General features: G+C 41.3%; 1 protein-coding gene across 1 annotated transcript; it reads right to left on the bottom strand.

The window, feature by feature from the left end:
• npas2 (neuronal PAS domain protein 2) lies at positions 1–14,998 on the bottom strand (the record flags this gene model as incomplete). The annotated part of the gene is made up of 21 exons (XM_080508458.1): positions 14,906–14,998; positions 12,608–12,664; positions 11,313–11,467; positions 11,119–11,210; positions 10,679–10,768; positions 10,168–10,288; positions 8,520–8,633; positions 8,284–8,402; positions 6,907–6,989; positions 6,697–6,803; positions 6,407–6,554; positions 6,163–6,247; positions 5,928–6,054; positions 3,758–3,855; positions 3,553–3,639; positions 2,926–3,195; positions 2,143–2,343; positions 1,795–1,979; positions 1,501–1,593; positions 1,202–1,412; positions 1–273 (listed from the first exon to the last, which is right to left on the bottom strand). Exons 1-21 carry the CDS (start codon positions 14,959–14,961, stop codon positions 1–3), a joined length of 2,772 nt encoding a protein of 923 aa, XP_080364584.1. The 5' UTR covers positions 14,962–14,998.
• Between the last annotated feature and the right edge of the window lie 607 nt (positions 14,999–15,605).

Raw genomic sequence — 15,605 nt, 5'->3', positions numbered from 1 at the left:
CTACCGAGTCAGCATATTTCGAAAGTCTGAAACGCTGCCAGTCTGATTTTGGGAATGTTGGTATTGCCGTTGCTGTTGCTGCGGCGGCTGTGGCTGCGCCAGCTGCTGCTGCTGCGGCTGCTGCTGCTGCTGGGCCAGAGGCAGCTGCTGCGTCTGCGGCTGCTGCTGCTGCTGCTGCTGCTGCTGGATGTATCCCACAGTGCTTTGCTGGGGGACGTTAGTGGCGTGTAAGAATGCTGGAGTAGATCCACCATGCACAAGTCCTTGAGCCATCTGCAAGCACAAATATGGTGAATATGGTTACAGTCTGGCAATGTCATGCTCATTACATAAATCCAGTCAGACTCAGAAGCATAAACGATGTGAATCTCAATCAAACCGCTTTTTAATGTAAAGAGGGCTCTGCCTCTTTAACACCTGCCATTATTCTAATGGAAAACGGCTAAAAACATTCTAAAATGGCTCAAAACAGGGGATGAGCAACCTTTGTAGAGTTTGCATGTTCTCACTGTCTGTGTGTTTCCTCCCATTGTCCAAGAATATGAGTTTGAGGTTGATTATTGACAACGTCTACAACCCGATGGTTGCAATCTGATGGGCGCAATCATGTAAACTACTTGTGACAAGTGGGTAAATGAAACAGGTCGTAACTGTTCAGGCGCAACACATTTTGGAACTACAGTCAAATTGATTATTCTAACCAGTGTGGATGTTACTTTTAAAGATCATCAGCAATCAATGGGCATATTAATCAAGATTAGATAAACTATAAAAAAGCTCATTTAGTTCATCATTACACTTGGAAACAGTAAGCAACCAGTGTGAAAATACGAGTACTCTGCCTCAGAAACAAACTGAAAGCTACTGTTTAGTTTATTGTGCATTCCATCAAAACAATTCAAAATACAAGCACAGTCTGGATGATGTCAAATCTGACCAAATCAATTCACTGAGCTGAGATTTGGGATCATGAGCAAATGTGCACTGTAGCTTGTTGCTGTGGTAACAAGATCTTCATACGCAGTGAAATAACTATCATGAGCATAACTTAATAAGCATAAAGCCTCTGGTAGAAACAATGAGAATCCCTCTGAATTTACTGACCTTCAAGTGAAAAATGACGTTTCTGGAAACCTTGAGGCAGTTACATTTATTATGGGACTAATAATGTTGCGTCACTACATCTACACAGGCACCATACCTGAAAGAACTGCTGGGGCTGCTGGAGCTGCAGGGAGTGCTGAGAAGCTTGAGGCTGAGTGTGGTAGGTTGACTGCGCCTGGTGCGTGATGAAGCTGTTGTGTGGTATCATGACGGGGGACGAGAAGACCGGAGAGGGCACCAGGACGGCGTTGCAGTTGACCTGTTGCATGGAGAACGGCTGGGCTAAGATCTGCTGCTCCAGGGTGTATCTGCTCGGAGAGGGATGACGAGAAGGAGCTCAGGAGCCGCCTGGTGATGCAACGTAAACAAACACGCTTGTGCAACGCAACTACTCACATGGTTTGCGAGATGCCCATGTTGCACTGGGAAGGCTGCGTGGTGACGCCGCTAGTGGGAACCAGTGTCTGCATTGGTTGGTTGAGGAGCATTCTGCAGGAAATAAACTCTATCAGCGGAAGGTCGCAATGTCAAGAGAGTCCAAGAAGGACATATTTGAAAATGGGTAAGGATGATCTTTATCATATCTCCTGTTAAATTCAGAGATGACGCTTGTGCATTGCAAAATGGGAATTTAAATACAAACCAGCTGAAGAAAGATGCGCTGCACAATATTATTTCCGGGCTTCTCACCTTAGTTGTCCTTCTTGGCTGAACTGGTTGTCTGAGTGTCTTTGGTTTGCTTCCTGCTGAGGCCTTGTGTTGGTCTGAGAGAACATCATGGGGTTGCTGTAGAAAGGCATGGTCACGCTCGTGTTCGTCTGCACAGGCAAACTCACCGACTGTGCCTGACCGCTCCGCGCAATCCTCTGCTGCACCTGTGGAAGGAGCAAGAGGAAGGTCACAACGGGCTGACCAGGGCAGCTGCAGAAGAAGGAAAACAACAACGAGCGTCCAAATCCACACCGAGGCTGCAAGTTGCTAACTGCTTTTAGTGTGACCTCATTCATGATAAAGGGACGTTACATTCCGCTTGTGTACCTGTGTCGTGGGCGAGCTGTTCTCTCTCAGGAGTGAGTGAGGGGATGAGCTGTGAGCCCCACAGGAAGGTGCTTTTGGTGGTCCTGAGAGCTGTCTGATGACCCCCGACTGGCTCTGCTGGACCGGCCTTCCCGGACCCTGCTGCTGAGGCTGCTGCTGCGTCTGACCAAAGTCGTTCTGAATTGGCTGCTGCAACAACATCTAAACACACGCAGGAATATATCAAACATGACATTCGTCTAAAAAAAGAAAAACCTCATGGGTTCACATTAGTTACTGTTTCTTGTAGTTCCTGTTTATTTAATATAAATAGCCACCAGAAAACACTGAGCTAATCAATGAATTTGACTTACTGGTGAAACCACACACTTCATTAACTCAAATTACAAGTTTAAACTTTCCTGTTGTGCAACCTCGAAGCTTTGCAATCATTTTCCGCTGACACGAGTTGAAATCCAAGGAGGCATTGCCCACTTGACTTTTAACCCAATAGTGTTTGCGTGAAGGTTGGCGCATCCCGCAGTGGAAGTGCAAGTCATGCTGATCATGCAGTAATCAGATCTGACCTCTAGGTGGGACTAACCCACTTTCACAGCTCCACATCACAAGCCTTGAGCATTTTCATTTTAAAACATAATCTAAATAAATAATTGATTGTAGCCTTTCTCGGTAGCAGTCAAGTTAGGTATATTTTCAAACAGAGAAAAAAAAAACATATTAGAGTTTTACTACTTCTCTGTCTCTGTGAAATAAAACAAATTGACCTTTTTGAGGTAAAACTACCTGTAGATTAGCAAGATGAAGCTTCTCCTTGATGTCGTGGAGCTCCTGCTGCTGAGTCTTGATGTCAGCTTGCAGAATGCGTGTCCTCTCCTCCAGCTGCTCCTTCAGTTGGTTCATCACGCCGAGCTGAGGCTGCTGCAGCTGATACATGGACGACTGCTGCTGTTGCTGTTGCTGCTGCTGCTGCGGCTGCTGCTGCTGCTGTTGCTGCTGTTGCGGCTGCTGCTGCTGCGGTTGTTGTTGTTGTTGTTGCTGCGGCTGTTGCTGTTGCTGGGAAAGAGAACAGTCAGGATGAGACCAAGAAAAACTTTTGCTGAACTGACAAACACAGGTTTAAACAGCTGCCATTAGTCACGTAGTGGTTCCTTCTTGAGCCACTTTTAAACAAAAATAGGTTTTATAATTCAAGATAGCAATGAATGACTGAGAAGTCATTCATTTTAGATGACATTTCGCAACTTATTTCCTTTCCAGTTGTTGTTCTTCTTAACAAATCTTACCGAGAGGCCGGAAACACATGAGGCAGATTAAAGCAAACACACAGCGACAACAGTCATAACAGTGAGATATTGTACACAAACACAAGGGAGGAAGGCAACAGGCAGGAGAGGAAGTCTAAACACGAACCATTGTGGAGTGCTTGCTGCAGGTAGGAGAGAGGGAGAGGCTCGTTTGGGGAACAAGGTCAAAGGAATTTTGTCTTTGTGCCAAATTCTATAAGGAGACAAGGGAAAGGGTTTTACAACTTAACACATAAGAGTAATACCATATTCAGATTTGTAATCTTCCTGAACATTTTATATCAGAAAAGATTATCAACGTAAAGACTAACCTTTGAACTGCTGGGTTGATGCCTGGCAGTTGTCTTTTCGGGCCCGATGGAAGCAGACTGCCATGACGGTGTGCAGGCCTCAGTGTAGGAGTTAGCTGCTGCAGGAGAGACAGGTCACCTTTAAACACACTCTGGTAAAGAATGGCTTCACTGAGATCAGAGGGTGTCAAAGTATGCAAGCATGAGCCCCTCGACCGTACAGCCTGACCTACATCCCCAACACCACCAACAACAATTCTCACGTGTCACATGCTTTGTCTCGTGCTGTAATGTTTTTCACGTAATGCTATTTTCTTAACAGCTGTTGGAATCCACATGAAAGAGAAAGTGTTACTCTTCTCTTGCTCTTGAGATGCTTTTTTTTTTTTTTTTTTTTTACTTTCCTGAGCCTTCTGGAAACTCCAGACAGAGGATATATTCATATATTTTCTGGCTAAACCAGATGTATCAAACTCATTTTAGGTTAGGGGCCACATACATTTGATCTTGAGTGGGCCGGATCGGCAAAATGGCAGCTTGATGATCCATAAACAATCACAGCTACCATTTGTTTTAGTGCTTAAGAGGGATGGCAATATGAGAAAGGTGAAAATCACCAAGTAAAATTACAACTTCCAACAGCAAAATACTGTAAAATGTAAACATATCCTTTCTTTGTGGCTATAATTTGCTCCTTGTCCATGTTTGATGATTCAACAGTGCAAAAACCTCTGAAAAAGTTTTAAAAGGCTCATGTTGAAATGATGTCACTTTTCGCCTGTCACATTTTGGAGCCTTCAAGCATTAATTAAATTCAAGCATATTATACCAATTCACCCTGCTAATACCAGCAAATACCTAATACTAGCAAAAAGTTAGCTTTTATCACTCCTTCTCTTACTAAAACAGTAAATGCCCCAGGAAATGAACTATAAACATCAGGTCTTTGTGATTTCCGCAGGCTATTTGCTTCACACCCCTGGGCTAAACCTTTGTGAGAACATCACCTGTGTTTTCAGACTCATTTTTAATTGGAGCTGAAAATAATTACAACAATAACTTGTGACCTGCCTTTTAAAGTCCTAACAAACCAGTATGGTAGCTATAGTAGCTCGTTTGTGGTGTTCTTATGCTGCAGACTTTCATTTCATTAGAGAATGAAATCTAAAGTGACTGAACTATGAATAAAATATCTTTTGTTTCCATTTCTCAGGCTTTACACCTACATTTAAATGAAATCAGACTTTGTCAGTCCAAGTTAGAGGGAATATTGAATAATTATTTCTATTTAAACTTGCCTCAAGGAACTTATATTGCAGTTTCATCAGGAGCTACTCGACTGTACTGAACTTTTTCTCACAAGTCGATAGATTCTTCTTTAAGTCTGACCAACTGAAATAAGTAAACTCTCTTTGGCATTTTCCTTTCAAATGGATTAAGTGTAGTTTTTTCATAAACAAAACATAATGCAACTCAGGAAATGGGCTTTTTTTGTTGGGATTGTATAACAATACTGCTGATTCACAAGTCCTTGACTGCCACCTCATTCTGCCGCTGAATTAAACCCACAATAAGTGATGCATTTGCATAATATTGTCTCTCTGTGGCCGACACACGGCGAGAGACTCAAAGCAGAGACATCGACAAACAGATGCTGCATTACGAAAATGCCTTAAAACTGAATGAAAAGCCTGTATGTGTGTGGGCTCCACGAAGACTGTTGCAGAGGGTTTACTTGTCATAAGGAGCCCCTGCGATGACTCTGCTGTTGTTTATTCTTCATGAATATGCAGATGGAGCTGAAGTGTTTTAGGGCATTAGGTGGTGGGTGGAGAAGCAGCGAGTCAGAGAGATTGGGAGCTCAAATAAACAGGGCACGCTAAAGTTAGCCTTGGAACGCTTTCGTCACCCACATAAACCGAGGTAGGTGTAACATGACGTTGGGTCTGCTTGGTTGCAGTACTTCTACCACTGATTGCAATTGTTTTCCAGCATTGCATAACAAAAGATTGACTTGGATTTTCTCATAAACTCAGGTGTTATAGTCACTGTTGAGGAATCTGCCTATTCAATTCAAAGAAAAGTCCCGTTAAACCAAAATGAAAAGGCAGCTTTACAGGAGAAGGATTTCTGTACTCGGTGACCTGATGCGGGCTTGAGTTAACACTTTAGGGTACAGGGGATGACTCACATGCGGAGTCAGACAGCGCTGTGTGGGAGGACTTCCGGGAACTGTGGGAGGACACCGAACGTGCGCCGCTGTCTCTGTCCCGAGGAGCGTCCAATGTGGAGCAGATGTCCAAGTACAACTCTTGAGCCTGCGAGCACAAGGCAAAGATCAGCGCACAACAACAGCCTCAACGGTGACGCCAAGACCGGCCTTGGAGATGTCACATACTGTACGTAACGGGGCTCTTCACTCTCACCTTCACTGAAGATGGAGCTATCTCAGGTGGCGACAGCTCCTCAAGGCCGAACGCTCTCCTCCTTTCAGCACGCACGACAGCATAACTGAACAACAACAGACACGAACCGTTATGTGACACACGATGTTATTTCTTCTGCCATCAAAACCTTGTACACATTAACAATTCAAAGAAAATGACAGAATGCACACATCCCTCTGCAAACACACATCAGAGGACATTGGCAAACAATTATCGGGCTCACCTGACGACAGTGTGCGTGCAGACGATGAACTCCGGTTTGGAGTTCCACTGGTGGTATGTGATGTAGTAGTGAGTCTGCAACCAAATCCACTGCTGACCTTTGGTCAGGAAGCGATAATAGCAAGATTTGCCCTTTCCAAACTGCATTACTAAGTAAGAGAAAAAGAAAGGGCACATCAGTGTTCAGTGCTCAGGAGACACAGATGTTTTCATATGCGAGTACAGTTTGTACATTTACCAGAGGGACTACTGGTTCTATTGAGAAAGAAGCCGAGTGGAAGAGATACTTACATTGCTTGTGACATTGGGCGATGAGATCTAAGTCGTCCACATGATAGTAATCATAACCAGAAGTTCCAAGAACTTCAAAAGGTAGATAGCCAATGATTGGTGAAGCTCTGAAATATTAAACACGGACATTTATGAGCAAGAAGTTTTTTTTTGGATACGTTGGATAAAAGTGATAGAGATAGATGATAAGAATAAGAGTTTTTCTTTTACCTGTGATCGAGGAACAAGAACTTCCATTCAAGGCTGTGTCTGGAAGTGAATTCATCACAAGGATCGTCCACATTACACAAATCCTGACAGAAGTAACAGGGTGGAAAAGTCCCGTTAGAAGTTCACAGCACAGGGAGAAACCAAAATCATTCGATTTGTTCAAACAGTCACACGGGCATAAGTGCAAGTTGAAATGACGGACTATTCCAATGAAACATGTCACAAGATGTTCAGCTCCAGGATGAAGCATCAGACCCTCATATTAACCCATAAATCTTTGGTTCTCAACCTGAGGCCCTGCACAGCTCTGCGGGAGCTGCAGACATCACAGGTGGGGTTCGAGGCCTTACACATGCACATGCTTTTGTATATTTGCAAGAGTGACTGTGTCTGTGAGGTAAATGGCTTCACTGGAAAGGGGGTCATCAGCCTTTCTTGGGGGCTTCAAAGAACAAAGGTCAGGAACCGCTGACAAAAACAATCATGTTAGCATATTTGTTTGTCGGCCTCAAAGAGACGACCAGTTCAGAATTTGCTGTAAGCCCGCAACCCTGGCAATGCAAATCCAATATGAACAAAAGCATCTGACGGCTGAAAATAATGTGCTGGAGAAACCGTGAGAAATGTGTTTTGTTGTCAGACATCAAAGGCAGCCAATAGAAAACAAGTTTTTTCTCTCTCGATATTTTAGTGTAATTTGGTCTGAAGGTTATTGTTACAGTCACTCCATCTGACCAATCAGTGAAATCATTGTCATTTACATTTTGGATTTGAGCAGTCGGAGAGAGCTGAAGCCTGCCCAATAGATCTGCTTCCTCTGAACAAGCAGGATTTTAATGGCATTCGCCCATGCTACACACACACTATTATTACTGCACTCCTGTAAGTGCTGACAAACAACAGAAGGAAACCTTGCCTGAGCCTTCATTGAATGCATTCCCTTTTCATGTTTGTAAAAAGAAAATTATATATATATATATATATATATATACTTCAAATCACTAAGCGTAGTCTAAATCTATCTCATAAAGACTCCAGCACTTACTTCTAAAGTAATGGTTGTTTAGATTTTAACCTGTGGAGCGACTCTTGGTTCAGATGTCTCGCTGTGATGTAATAACCTGAAAGGTACACAATGTGACTCGCTGAGTCTGTGTGCCTCAAGACATTTCCAGGGAGAGTGTGTGTGACACGAGGGGAGTCAGTATGGACTGTGTGTCTGTCCTCAGACAGCATTCCTCTCGCATACTGTTGCCATGCACAGCGTGACTGCTCGCTGTGCTGCATGATGTTCTCTCCTCGGTGCAATGACGGCGAACATACGCAACACAGATTAAGAAACAAAGACCCAAGTGTTATATTCCAAGCCAGCCTTACCTTTAAAAACTGTGGAGTGACTAATCGGACAGTAGCAATGAGGCAGACCTGCTCCTCCAGCGATGACTGCAGGCTTCTTGGTAACGACAGGTCAAGCCCATTACAAGAAGGTGTAGGCACTGCGAGACAAACACGTATTGTCTTTATGCAATTTCATATGAAAAGGCTACATTTGAAGGATCTGGAACATGTTAGTAATTCAGTAAGTGTTTAAAGAATCCAAAACAAATTCTTACCATTGTTATGAAACTTGAAATCTCCAACAAACTTAACGTACTCGTATACCGGTGGCTCCTTTGGATCTATGTTACCTCTGGCTAGATGACAGCAAAATTCAATATGTGCCTCACCTGAGAACAGCAGATTACATTTACATAGTTAATATCACACAACAAATTCATGTGCAAAACATCATCAAGCTTGTTAATAAATTGGTTCGCCGTGCGTAGTTGTGCACAGTGGGAATAAAAATATATTCTGGATGCTCCATATTGCATATAAATCAGAACATTAATCATATTTCAGTGCTTGATATTGTAGTCATTTTTGTTTTCACAAAGGCTGAGAAGGGCTATGAGGTGATCGTTCAGGTATGTAATCATCAAATGCTATTAAAAGACATATCTAAAAAGTCAACCGAGCTAATTTATGTGTTGACAGACAAAGTCAATAAGGACACGCCCCAGCGTCCCAAAAGGAATTTGCTGCAGCGAAAACATTTAAGAACTTGTACTCTGATCACAAGACTTGAATTTCATGAAAGGCTACTATGAACATTTAAAAGGTCAACAGAAAGCTCTGAACTCATGAAACATTGTGTGGGAGGATGTCCCCTCTCCCCTCCTTATAAAGCTGTTTAAAATCATACAAAATAATTGTTAAAGGCAATAACAATCATACCTCTACTTAGGCTAGTTAAAGGCTTTTGTTGCATTTATGGTTTTGCATTATGGGTTATTTAAAAAATTCCATTTATCTTCATTGTATTTACGACAGATTCAGGAATCGAAATGTCAGTTTTCACAAAATACCTAGTTTTACAGTCCAAATAGCTATTTTCACTATTTCCTTTCAAAGATCAAAAGCAAGAGATCACCCTGAACCACACAAGGGGAGATGCATCCTGCACTTTGGGAAACACTACAATAGCCTTTGTTCCTGTTTTATCAAATCACATTATATATAAACAGAATTGCCATTATTTGTGAAGTTAGGAAATAAAGCCAGAATTTCATTTTTTAAATATCATAAATCAAGATGAATTTCAGTATCATAATTCAGATGAGATATAGATCACAGCCTGCATGACTTTGCAATAGTTTGCTATTAATGTCTGAAGAAAGGTTGAGATCCTCTCAACTAATGCCCTGTCTTAACCAGAAAAGCCCAATAGTGACACAGGATTAAGGTCAGTGTTCTAAACCTCCCATACTACATTGATCTGGATTACCCAGTTAACATAACAGTGATTTAACGCCTTAACTATCATACTAAGCTTGTTCCTATTATTAGCAAAAAGTCTAAACATAGTTACACACTAATCAGCAATCCAATAAACCGCAGACCCCAATGTAGGAACCTGCTCTATATAAAAGAGTCCAGTCTATGGCGGTGTTGTGAAACTAAAGGTTAATATCAACAGTGTAAAGTAGGTTTTTAATATAAAACAATTCTTTGAAATAGATTAAAAAAGAGACTGATGACACACCTGGATAAAAAACAAACAAACTGTCATTTGTGCAGTATTTTATCGCAACCTACTGAACTTTTGATGTCCACAATTGAGAGACGATCTACAGGCTTTAACCTTTCGGCTTCTGACACGCTACGGCACAATGACCCAGACACAGTGTGTGCAGCGAGCGCACCCAGCAGGACACTCACTGTCAAGGAAGTCAGCAGCAATGGGGTCAGTCATCAGCATGTGGGATGATAGCAGCTTATACACCTCGCCGTGTTCCCGCTCCGGGAGGAAATTCAAGATGTTTTGGTCCACCATATCTGACTGGTGGAAGAGAATAAAGAATGACAGTCAGTCTCGTGGAAGGAACGTCACACACGGCAATCGTCACACACTGGAGAACCGTTCACAACAAAGACAGTTACTGCAGATACACTCAGAGCTGAGGGCACTTTTCAGCCCGGTTATGTCCAGAATAATATAAGTTATATTAATTTATGTCAATGAAAAAAACACAAATTTAAAGGTTAAAGCAATATTCTTTATAAATAAAGATAGAAATTAGATCAGGTGACGTCAAATACGGGCCGGTCTTTGATGGCAAACAAGTAATTGACCTGCATCTGATAATAAAAAGAAATTATTCATATCTATGTTTGCAATATGTTGTGGACAGACGATAAAGAGGAGATGAATTTATGCTCTGCCACTTACCGGTAAATGGCCAATGAGTGACGACACGCTGTCAGACACGTATATGATGTTGCCATCTGTAGTTAATGCAACCAAGAAACCATCAAGGGCCTAAATGAAGATGGAAAAAGTTTGTGCAGAGAGATCATTAAGTGTTACAGAATAATAAGCAGTGTAAATGTCACATACCGTTTCTATTTGTGGAGCAAAAATTATATTTATATGTCGATGGATTTTTTCTTTTTTCTTTTTCTACCAGCTTATTGAAACTGTATGAGTTCTGCCTTTCTTTCTGGAAAATACATGCAATTCAATAACTGCAAAAAAATAATTGGGATAAAAATACATAAAACATACATGATCTTTCCATGAGTTTTTAGCTGTAGGCAGAGAGCTTGCTCTTATTTTCTGATCAGTATGAGTCATTGCCTGTGCTACAAAAACGTTTTCCCGAGCTTTACCTCCAGCATGAGCTGAGTGAACTCCTCATTACTGAGGAAGGAAGGCTTCCAGTCCTGCCGCACGTCGCAGGTGTCGTTCTGTGCGGTGATGTCTGAAACAGACGCGCGTTTTAGGGAAAGACAATGATCAAGACTTGCTGAATGTAAATGATGAAACCGAGACCGCATGTCGTGTGCACACAGCAGCGTCTCACCTTTCTGTTTCTGCAAGAAATCGATGGTCCTCTGCAATATGGTGGATTTGTCCATTTTGCGCGGATGACCTTGACCCTGCAGCATGGTGCATAGCTCCTTGATAAGCACATTGAATTGGTCCCGTCTTTTCTTTTCCGACTTGTTACGGGATGCCCTGAAGCAAAAGATAACAAAAATAATCAGCCATCGGTGGAAGTGCGAGGCAAAAACACCGTCGTGACAGAGAATTTGGATAAACTTGTATTTATCTAGGTCAAGCCACAAATGGAGGAAAAAAAATCAGTTGGTTGAAAATATAATAATCATCTATCAGAACAATGTGGAGCAATTAGAGGGGAGACTAAAGTGACATTGTCTTGAAATGTAGAAGATTTGTTTTAATCTGTGGGAACGCTTTGGGACAAAAAAAAACAAAACAGATGGTGCGAGAAGAAACACAATTAAAACTGTATTTGCAGATTAGTTGAATAATCCCATAAAAATACTGATTAATTAAAAAAAAAAAAAGGAGGGAGATATTCACACAATGCAACACATAGTGCTATTTTGAACTACGCATCTATAAAACAACTTGTTCTTTCATTGTTGTTATTTACAAGATAAAATTCCACTTTTTTCATGCATATGCTGCTTATATTGTGACATTGGAAGGTCGACATCTAATGTAGCCGATCTGGTTCATCAAGGTTGAATAAAAGCTGCTCTATACGCTTGTCAGAGAGGCTCTGTTTCACCTAGCAATATATCTGCTTGTGGTTTGCAACCCATTCTCTTTGTTTTGCGTTAATCAGTCGTCTGTGTTTTTAGCTGTTGACTTGTGTTGTCGCCAAAGACGTCAAGCCGGTTTGTGACAATATGAAAATAACTCCTGGGAAACTTCACATGACTATGAAATGAGAATGGGATTAAAACATTAAGGGGATCATTCCCGCCTCCGCAAACTGTGATACGTCTAAGAGTGCCGTGTGATATTAATCGAGACCAGAGAGAAAGGAGAAAACAAAAACTGCTCTTCATTTTGAAAAGCATGTTGTTTTGCATTATTCTCATCAAACAGATCAAGTTATTTTCTCCCAGTTCAGCCTCGTCTTGACATAAGTTTATTTCACTAATGATTGACAAACACCCAATATGTGCGTTTTCCATATTTGCTTTTCTAAACGAGTTCACCTAAATTATAACTGAACAAGTTAAACATCTGAATGTGACACACACACACACACACACTCACACACATACACACACACACACAAACACACACAATGGTGTAAAAAACATGCACAAGTCTAAATACCTTTTCATCCTGTCTTTCTCATCTTCATCCATTAAATCGTCCACGCAGCTGTTGGTGCTGTAAACAGAAAAAGACAGATTTATCTTTAACGACACATCACATTAACGTCTGGTTATTGCTCATTAGGGGACTTGGTGAATCTAAATTGTCTGTGATGGACTGGAAATGTGTAGCGGGTGTGCCCTGCTTCAGTGCCGCCCATAAACTATGATAGGCTGCCGCCCCCGTGACCTAACCCCGCGGGTAAAAAGGTGGATGGATGGACGTAATTTGGTCTGAAACTCTGTCAGGAGGTATTACCTACGTGGAAAAAAAGACAATTGCTGTATTCAGATGTCCAAGTAAATCACGAGAGTGAAACAACAAGCCCAGCACGTACAACACGTAGAGACCCAAACTGAAGTAGATCATTCACCCCTGTGCTTTTTCCTACAACCTGTCAAAGTATGTGCTTGATAACAGGCCTGCGAGTATTAACATGCATCTCGGGTTTCGGGATGTGCGGAGAGACGAGAGCTCTGTCACTGATTAGCACTAATCAGACATCGTCAGTCGTCCGTCACAAACAAGATGAACTTTCCACTTTCTGATGTCACGATTCTTTCAGAGGAACCTGGTAACCCAGTTAAGACTCACAGGTTTGCCCAACATTTATCAGGTCACTGTGACACGTAAACAACCCACTCCGAACTTGTATTTCTGTTATATGTTGCTGCATAAACGGTCATGTGGTTTGGTGTTGGACGGCAGCAGGTCGAACCTGTAAAGTTTTACTTCAGAGTTACTCGTCAAGGAGAGGAGAGCCAACATTACTTTTGGCTTTTCAACACATCACTGCTGGTTATTATCTGACAGCATAACAGTACGAATGGAATTGACATACTATAACAAGTTAATTAATGGCCACTATGATGAACAGCCATAAAGCTGAACGTTACTTATAAACAGCGTCACTTTAGTGAGACTTTAACCCGAGTGCGGTTTGTTGTTGGACACGCGTTCAAGTCTACTTACTTTCAAATGCTACTTAATTTAAAAAAAAGTTACTATCTAACTCTGTTTGCAAAGAAAGCGAATCCACCGATACTCTGGGGAGCAAAGGATCAGCAGTGCATAAAATAAGGTTGAAATAAGGTTTCTTCTGTCGACAATTCTGTAAATGTAATATTATAATCTAATTTAAAATGTAATTTAACATTTACAGAAACGAGAACATTTTGTCACGACAGTACAGGTTGAAGATGAGCTGTAACTTGATTATTACTACGATCATATGATAGTTTAGTTTTATAGTTCTGACCAAATTATTTCAGACACCACATCCCCTATGATGCTACTACACTATAGGAGCAAATGCACTCCTCGTTATAAAGAAAGTTTGGCCCAGAAATAAAAAGCATGCTTGTATTTGTACCTACTGATTGATATTAGAACGATAGAGAAGCGTTGCAAATTCAGCCGCTGGAAACTCACATGCCTTCTTGATTTAAAATTCTGCTCATTAAATACTTTGGTGAACTGTTTTTAATACTTGAGTCTGAGAAAAAAAACACACAAAAAAAACTCAAATTTCTCAGCAGAATCACTGAAACTCAAAAACTTGTTTTCTTTTGCCTCATCCCTCTATTCGTCTGTTTTCAAGCCACGTCATCATCCAGCTCTCTAAAAGTAAGTAATAACCTTTCTATAGAAGGACTGGATAACAGCTCCTCACACATCCAGCCTGACATCTTGGCTCCACACAAATAATGTCTTCACAAAGCACGGAGCCATTGTTCGGCTGCTTTACGTCGAACAATGTGTGTGAACATTTTGAAGATGGACTTCTTGTGGTGTTCGGCTGAATGTTCAAAGAAATGCCAATCGCTGCTTTATTCAACAGCAGTGAATGACGATGGGACAAAACACTGAGGAAAATTACAAAATCAAAATTGGTTTTTTTCCTCACATCATCACGACAAAGGAACTTGTGCTCTGTATGAACTTGCGAGTTTAAAGTATGTATAATGACGTACAGTCTTTTTTAGAAATACGTCAAGACATTTTAAAATGTTAATTTTGATTATTATGGCCTCTGGTTTTGAAAAAAAAATTGAAAATTGAGAAATCAGATAAAACGATAAATGGATGAATTACATTCAGAGAAAAATTTACTTTTCCTTTTAATTGTCGTTTTTAAGCTGTTTAAGTACATTTTAGATCACATTGGACAGATGAAACATGAATGCAGAAGTATTGCTTTATCTGTACACACAAACAACCACAGTGAATTCAGAGCAGGCTTTACATGATACTTACTCCCATTCCCTGCGGGAAGATGGACAGGAACCACCGAAATCAGAAAGGTTGTCCATTTTTACACCCTCTCCCCACCAGGCCCTTTCTGAAGTCTTTTAAGTCCCATCCGTGCTGACGTCGACTGAAGGCTCTTTTCAATAAAAAGCTACCACCAACTGGTTTCCATCCACTTCCTCAATAACACAGAAGTTGTGCCAAATCCTGGAGGGAAAGAAAAGAGACAATACTGATTATGGCACCCTGAAAATAAACATTTTCTAAAGAGAAAACTCACGTTAAAGGAGAAAACGGCAAGTTTTCTACTTTAAAACTTTAGAAATATCCTCTATTTATCTGTGAAAAATATTTTGTTTTAACTATGTGTTGCTGCAGAATCATTAATAATGCAATGGCAAGTGAATAAGCCATCTTCACCTAGGTGGAGTACTTCATCACTAAAGAAGTGCTTTTGCACAGGAGGAGCTCCCCTGACCTAGAAAAATGTCTGAAGCTGACACCTCCTTTGATAACCCAGCGTATAAAAAGAAGAGTGCCTCACAGCCACCTTCTGCACATCCTTTGTGTATGAGAAGCTTAAACAACATAGAGCAGGCACGTCCATTATAAACCAAACTAAGAACTCACAGAGAGAAGCCTCAAACAACCACAAACACACAACACGGGCCTGTATTCACTCCCAAACATTAAAAGCAGAGTGGAA

This window comes from Blennius ocellaris (assembly GCF_963422515.1).
Source record: "Blennius ocellaris genome assembly, chromosome: 14".
NCBI classification, from domain to species: Eukaryota; Metazoa; Chordata; class Actinopteri; order Blenniiformes; family Blenniidae; genus Blennius; species Blennius ocellaris.
Note: the sequence above shows the minus strand (reverse complement) of the source record. Positions and strands in the feature narration are given on the sequence as shown.